At 53.4% G+C, this 7,887-nt stretch overlaps 1 protein-coding gene across 1 annotated transcript; it reads right to left on the reverse strand.

Annotated features, from left to right (window-relative positions):
* Positions 1–5,187: 5,187 nt before the first annotated feature.
* On the reverse strand, positions 5,188–7,522 carry LOC306942664 (kelch domain-containing protein 3-like; the record flags this gene model as incomplete). Its single annotated transcript, XM_079528671.1, has 2 exons — positions 5,188–5,221; positions 6,531–7,522. 2 exons carry the CDS (start codon positions 7,520–7,522, stop codon positions 5,188–5,190), a joined length of 1,026 nt encoding a protein of 341 aa, XP_079384797.1.
* Between the last annotated feature and the right edge of the window lie 365 nt (positions 7,523–7,887).

The raw sequence follows: 7,887 nt of genomic DNA on the forward strand, positions 1-7,887 counted from the left end.
CCCCACGCTATATTGGGCCTTTTGTGGTGGAACGTATCATCAATCCCTCTGCTGTCAGATTAAAGCTGCCCAGCTCTATGAGGGTTCATCCTACATTTCATGTGTCTCAACTTAAACCAGTATCCTCCAGTCCTCTCTGCCCTCCTTCCAAGCCCCCTCCGCCCGCCCGAATCATAGATGACCACCCTGCATATACTGTCCAGCGGCTGTTGGATGTCCGTCGCCGTGGCCGTGGTTATCAATATCTGGTAGACTGGGAAGGATACGGTCCGGAGGAGAGGTCCTGGGTTCCTCGGTCCTTCATCCTGGACCCTCAGCTGGTCAGAGACTTCCACCTAGCCCATCCTGATAAGCCTGGTGGGTCGCCAGGAGGCTCCCGTTGAGGGGGGGTGCTGTTATGGGCTGGCTGTTTTTCTGTTTTTTTCCCTTTTTCCCTATATGGTCTGGCATGGGCGTGTGACTGACTTCCTGGGCTGTGACGTGCTGTATCTGCCTCCTGTGGAACTGCACACCTTGGGGTCATCACCTCATCAAGCCCAGCTGATAAAAGACCTGGCTCGTCACTCCAGCCCTTGCCAGTTTGTCAGTTGCCGATCGGTAAAGTTACTGTGCCTCTGAGCTCTACGTGTTTTGCGTGCAAATCAACTTTATTCTAACTCCTCGTCTCCTTGTTTCTGTAGCCATGAGGCCCATAGGGGCAGGAGCCTGTCTCCTGTCTCTGTAGCCATGAGGCCCATAGGGGCAGGAGCCTGTCTCCTGTTTCTGTAGCCATGAGGCCCATAGGGGCAGGAGCCTGTCTCCTGTTTCTGTAGCCATAAGGCCCATAGGGGCAGGAGCCTGTCTCCTGTTTCTGTAGCCATGAGGCCCATAGGAGCAGGAGCCTGTCTCCTGTTTCTGTAGCCATGAGGCCCATAGGGGCAGGAGCCTGTCTCCTGTTTCTGTAGCCATGAGGCCCATAGGGGCAGGAGCCTGTCTCCTGTTTCTGTAGCCATGAGGCCCATAGGAGCAGGAGCCTGTCTCCTGTTTCTGTAGCCATGAGGCCCATAGGGGCAGGAGCCTGTCTCCGGTTTCTGTAGCCATGAGGCCCATAGGGGCAGGAGACTGTCTCCTGTCCCATAGGGGCAGGAGCCTGTCTCCTGTTTCTGTAGCCATGAGGCCCATAGGGGCAGGAGCCTGTCTCCTGTTTCTGTAGCCATGAGGCCCATAGGGGCAGGAGCCTGTCTCCTGTCCCATAGGGGCAGGAGCCTGTCTCCTGTTTCTGTAGCCATGAGGCCCATAGGGGCAGGAGCCTGTCTCCTGTCTCTGTAGCCATGAGGCCCATAGGGGCAGGAGCCTGTCTCCTGTTTCTGTAGCCATGAGGCCCATAGGGGCAGGAGCCTGTCTCCTGTTTCTGTAGCCATGAGGCCCATAGGGGCAGGAGCCTGTCTCCTGTTTCTGTAGCCATGAGGCCCATAGGGGCAGGAGCCTATCTCCTGTTTCTGTAGCCATGAGGGTCATAGGGGCAGGATTCTATCTCCTGTTTCTGTAGCCATGAGGCCCATAGGGGCAGGAGCTTGTCTCCGGTTTCTGTAGCCATGAGGCCCATAGGGGCAGGAGCCTGTCTCCTGTTTCTGTAGCCATGAGGCCCATAGGGGCAGGAGCCTGTCTCCTGTTTCTGTAGCCATGAGGCCCATAGGGGCAGGAGCCTGTCTCCTGTTTCTGTAGCCATGAGGCCCATAGGGGCAGGAGCCTGTCTCCTGTTTCTGTAGCCATGAGGCCCATAGGGGCAGGAGCCTGTCTCCTGTTTCTGTAGCCATGATGCCCATAGGGGCAGGAGCCTGTCTCCTGTTTCTGTAGCCATGAGGCCCATAGGGGCAGGAGCCTGTCTTCTGTTTCTGTAGCCATGAGGCCCATAGGGGCAGGAGCCTGTCTCCTGTTTCTGTAGCCATGAGGCCCATAGGGGCAGGAGCCTGTCTCCTGTTTCTGTAGCCATGAGGCCCATAGGGGCAGGAGTCTGTCTCCTGTTTCTGTAGCCATGAGGCCCATAGGGGCAGGAGCCTGTCTCCTGTTTCTGTAGCCATGAGGCCCATAGGGGCAGGAGCCTGTCTCCTGTTTCTGTAGCCATGAGGCCCATAGGGGCAGGAGCCTGTCTCCTGTTTCTGTAGCCATGAGGCCCATAGGGGCAGGAGCCTGTCTCCTGTTTCTGTAGCCATCAGGCCCATAGGGGCAGGAGCCTGTCTCCTGTCTCTGTAGCCATGAGGCCCATAGGGGCAGGAGCCTGTCTCCTGTCTCTGTAGCCATGAGGCCCATAGGGGCAGGAGCCTGTCTCCTGTTTCTGTAGCCATGAGGCCCATAGGGGCAGGAGCCTGTCTCCTGTTTCTGTAGCCATGAGGCCCATAGGGGCAGGAGCCTGTCTCCTGTCTCTGTAGCCATGAGGCCCATAGGGGCAGGAGCCTGTCTCCTGTTTCTGTAGCCATGAGGCCCATAGGGGCAGGAGCCTGTCTCCGGTTTCTGTAGCCATGAGGCCCATAGGGGCAGGAGCCTGTCTCCTGTCCCATAGGGGCAGGAGCCTGTCCTGTTTCTGTAGCCATGAGGCCCATAGGGGCAGGAGCCTGTCTCCTGTTTCTGTAGCCATGAGGCCCATAGGGGCAGGAGCCTGTCTCCTGTCCCATAGGGGCAGGAGCCTGTCTCCTGTTTCTGTAGCCATGAGGCCCATAGGGGCAGGAGCCTGTCTCCTGTTTCTGTAGCCATGAGGCCCATAGGGGCAGGAGCCTGTCTCCTGTCCCATAGGGGCAGGAGCCTGTCTCCTGTTTCTGTAGCCATGAGGCCCATAGGGGCAGGAGCCTGTCTCCTGTCTCTGTAGCCATGAGGCCCATAGGGGCAGGAGCCTGTCTCCTGTTTCTGTAGCCATGAGGCCCATAGGGGCAGGAGCCTGTCTCCTGTTTCTGTAGCCATGAGGCCCATAGGGGCAGGAGCCTGTCTCCTGTTTCTGTAGCCATGAGGCCCATAGGGGCAGGAGCCTATCTCCTGTTTCTGTAGCCATGAGGGTCATAGGGGCAGGATTCTATCTCCTGTTTCTGTAGCCATGAGGCCCATAGGGGCAGGAGCTTGTCTCCGGTTTCTGTAGCCATGAGGCCCATAGGGGCAGGAGCCTGTCTCCTGTTTCTGTAGCCATGAGGCCCATAGGGGCAGGAGCCTGTCTCCTGTTTCTGTAGCCATGAGGCCCATAGGGGCAGGAGCCTGTCTCCTGTTTCTGTAACCATGAGGCCCATAGGGGCAGGAGCCTGTCTCCTGTTTCTGTAGCCATGAGGCCCATAGGGGCAGGAGCCTGTCTCCTGTTTCTGTAGCCATGAGGCCCATAGGGGCAGGAGCCTGTCTCCTGTTTCTGTAGCCATGAGGCCCATAGGGGCAGGAGCCTGTCTCCTGTTTCTGTAGCCATGAGGCCCATAGGGGCAGGAGCCTGTCTCCTGTTTCTGTAGCCATGAGGCCCATAGGGGCAGGAGCCTGTCTCCTTTTTCTGTAGCCATGAGGCCCATAGGGGCAGGAGCCTGTCTCCTGTTTCTCTAGCCATGAGGCCCATAGGGGCAGGAGCCTGTCTCCTGTTTCTGTAGCCATGAGGCCCATAGGGGCAGGAGCCTGTCTCCTGTTTCTCTAGCCATGAGGCCCATAGGGGCAGGAGCCTGTCTCCTGTTTCTGTAGCCATGAGGCCCATAGGGGCAGGAGTCTACCTCCTGTTTCTGTAGCCATGAGGCCCATAGGGGCAGGAGCCTGTCTCCTGTCTCTGTAGCCATGAGGCCCATAGGGGCAGGAGCCTGTCTCCTGTCTCTGTAGCCATGAGGCCCATAGGGGCAGGAGCCTGTCTCCTGTCTCTGTAGCCATGAGGCCCATAGGGGCAGGAGCCTGTCTCCTGTCTCTGTAGCCATGAGGCCCATAGGGGCAGGAGCCTGTCTCCTGTCTCTGTAGCCATGAGGCCCATAGGGGCAGGAGCCTGTCTCCTGTCTCTGTAGCCATGAGGCCCATAGGGGCAGGAGCCTGTCTCCTGTCTCTGTAGCCATGAGGCCCATAGGGGCAGGAGCCTGTCTCCTGTTGCTGTACATACTCAATGTACTCAAATGCAAAAAGCAACCTTCTGTACTCCTGTATATGGATCGGACCAAATTGCTTTCTAAAGTTTAAATTGAGCTGGTTTTGTTATATTACACTTCATATAAACCAGCAGCAAATTCATGAACTCGGATGATGGATGAAGTTTCTCCACATTTTAGTTGCTAGGGGCGTCTAAAAGTCACTAGGGACGTCAAAAAGTTGCTAGGGGCATATCCCACCCCTATAGTGACTTTTCAAAGAGCCACTAGCTACTTCCGTTACTGAGTTGGTAACACTGGTCCTGCTCATTCAGGGCCCCTCGCCGGAGAGAATGTCGTCCGTGTGCAGCTCATTCAGGGCCCCTCGCCGGAGAGAATGTCGTCCGTGTGCAGCTCGTGGAAAAGTAGAGATATTCTACTAAATATAAGTTTTATGCCAGAACTTTCAAATGAATATGAAACTAGTCCCCAAACGACTCCAAGCCTTAGGAATTAAATATCGGGCGAGTGCACACGCAGTGCTGCAAGTTTAAAATGTATGTGTGTGCTCGTGCTCCGGACAAGTGACTTGTGTGCCAAGACAAGTGAACGGGAAATGTACAAGTGCCTCAAAAAGTTAATGTCAAGTCCTTCTTCCCTTGGTTTTCCAAGCCTCATAACTTTAGCAGGCACAACACCAGGGCACTGTATTTCCACTAGTATGTCTTCTATGTCGGCTGCATCCTTCTCCCAGCGTTTATCTCCAGTTTGCTCTGGTACTCCTGTGAAGATGAGGTTTCTCTCTCTGTCTTTATTTTCCAAATGTTCAAGTGCACGTTGCTGTTGGGCCACAGCTGTCTTCACCATGCCATACTGCTCTGTCACAGTGGCCATTTGGGGTCTTATACTCCGGCTTTCTGCACTTGTTTCAGTAATCTGTTTCTTGAAGAGTTCATTCTGAGTTTTGAGATCTCTGACTTCCTGGACAAGAATCTCTTGTTTTGCTTGAAACTCTTTCATCTCCATCAAGGCTTGTCTCAGCATTGCAACACATCCATCCTCTCTGTCTTGGTGAATGTTCAGCAAATCCAAAGCCTTTCCCAACTCAGACTTTAGTCTATCTTTTGTCCGTGCACTGGCAATGTCAGCACTTGTCAATCTTGTTGTTGCCATTTTGCCTGTTCCACAAACAACAGAAACAAAGTGCCAAACCTCTAAAATTGTCCCACGTGATAGAAGATATCACCACAAAAGTGATGTACACCTTTCATCTAACACTGGATGGTAATCCTTAAAGCAGATATTTGGTAGATTTTAGAGGACTGAAGCAAGGGGAAAATTTGCTGTCAGCCATTGTCGGCCATCTTGCTTACAAGGTACACATAGTGTATATACTATGATGACTGGCTCAGGAGGTAGAGCGGGTCGTCCAATATCAATCTGTGGTTCGGCGGTTCGAATCCCGGCTCCTCCTCCTGTCCGCATGTGGAAGTGGCTGAACCCCACATAACCTCGTCGGTGCTAGCTCGCCACCATCAGTGTGTGAAAGTGGGACGCTGCCGTCGACTGTTCGCCACTTCACCTCCCAATGTATGAACGGACCATTGTAGTGTTTATAGTGACTCAAAGGAATAGACTACGTGACAACCAGGAATAGTCTGGTGACCACCGGAGAGACGGGTGGCAGCCGGAAATTAGACGGCACCCGGGAGCAGTATGGGTTGGCGCCCCAGCCTGTGTCTTCCGTGAGGAAGAAGCCCAACAAACCCATGGTGAGGCCTTTAGGAGGGCCATTCAAGCCTCAAGCGGAGCCTGCGGCACCACCAAGGGCAAGGTGGAGCCTGCGGAACTGTTGCGGCTCGAGAATCCACCATTCCTGAATAAAGTGCCTGGTGCTGGGAGTCTGGTGCAACGCACAGGGCCGGACCTGGTGAGAGCAGGAGTGGACCTGGTGAGACGTAGGAGGGGCCCGGACAGGAGTCAACCCACAGAGCCTAGTCCTTCCACGCGCCAGAATGGTACCTCCAAGTCCCGGCAGAGTAGTTCAGGAAGAACGGATTGTGTGGCCCTGGTTTTTCCCTAATGGGACTGATCGAGGGTAGCTACTGGGACGTAAGTCGGGACTTGATCACCCCGGCTGGGTCACCTGAGTGAGGGGTATGATGTTGGGAGACCCGAAACCCTGATGACCTTAGGATACATCACTGAGGATACGTCCCAGGTGCATCCATGTATGTATGTATTTTGTTTAGTTTGTATAAAGCGCTTTCGGCACTTGGAAAAGCCCTATAAAAATTCCATTCATTATTATACTGTATTAAAAGATACATTTAGCTTCTAAAAGCTTATTCACACTATTATAATTGTTTTTTAGAATTGTGTTTTTTATTTATTTGTTTTTCATTATTATTATAATTATTATTTGTGTTGTGGACAATGATATGTTTCTGTTGTTTTAGGCGGTTAGTCATGGCTGCCATTTCCCACCTGATGTTGTGCGGGAGCTCCGACTGTTTCAGACCGTACTGAAAAACCGCCAGCATGCAGAGCGTCTTAAGACTGGGACTCGGGTAGCCTCCAATGACCACGATACGATCACCCACCTTGCAACAGCACACGGGGACAGACGTCTCGGACGGGTGTTTCCCCTTGGCCTCGACCCTCTTCCAGGAGGCTTCCGGACTAAACTTCCACAGATCACTGGAGACCTCCCCTCCCAATATGTACAGCTCTCCGTTGTGGGTGAAGACCGAAGGAGCCCTGAGTTGGATTTGGTTCGGAAGGAGCTGCGCAGAGGAAGAAAGGTGACCTTCAGCCACATTTCTGAAGGTCACAAAGGTGACCTTCAGCCACATTTCTTTCTGGGTGTCAAACACTCTGATGTCGTTGGAGTTGCAGTAGCGGTCCCCTTGGCCCCCAAATACAAACATACTTGTCCCCATGATGGTGGCAGAGTGCCCTGCTGAAGCTGCTGAATCGGCAGCATTTCTTCCGCCGTAAATTCTAGTCCAGACCCTCGTGGTGGAGTTCAGCTTGTAGATTTCATTATGGAATCCAGGGACATACCCAACCGGAGGGGTGTATCCTCCGTAGACATACATGATCTTGCCATGCAGAACGCAGGCCGAGTGGCCCCACCTCGCCTCTAGAGCCGTCCTAGACACCACAATGGGCTCGGAGAGTGTGTGGGTGTCGACGTCGAACGTACAAAGCAGGTTGTGGTACTTGCTGTAGGCCTTATTATATCCGCAGATGTAAATGAGACCTTCCATCAGCACGGCCGTGCAGCCGTTTTGCATGTCGAGCAACGGAAAGTGACCTCCCGTTGTCGTCCAGCGCAAGGACACGGTGTCGAAGACGTGCACGGTCGCCTTATCATCGCGCTGAGTCTTGCCAAAGCAGTAGACCTCGTGTCCGACGCTCACCGCAGCGTAAAGGTCTCTGTTTGGCGTCTTCAGCTCTACCGTCCAGAGAACCATCTCTCGGACCACTGTGGACTAATTTTGGATTTGTTGAGCCGTTCGTGTGTGCCACGTAAACTGATCAGGTGTCTTACGGCGTGCGCTATCCTTATGTGGGTTCAGCGGCACAAATGTCAAGTAAAGTTTATTTTTGAGGGGCGATAGAAAGCCCCTCCTATGTCCAGATTTTCAAGGACAATTTTCAGGTAATATTTGAAAATGCAAACATTGATCACTGCGCAAAAAGAATGGAATACGGATGTGTATATTACAGGAAACTCCCGTTAAACTTTCCAACAAACTCCGGTAAACTCCTGAATTGTACCATCACACCTGTATATTACTGTATATTACTGTATATGCTGCTAAACTTGAGGTTTACG

Source organism: Electrona antarctica (assembly GCF_951216825.1).
Source record: "Electrona antarctica genome assembly, chromosome: 18".
NCBI classification, from domain to species: Eukaryota; Metazoa; Chordata; class Actinopteri; order Myctophiformes; family Myctophidae; genus Electrona; species Electrona antarctica.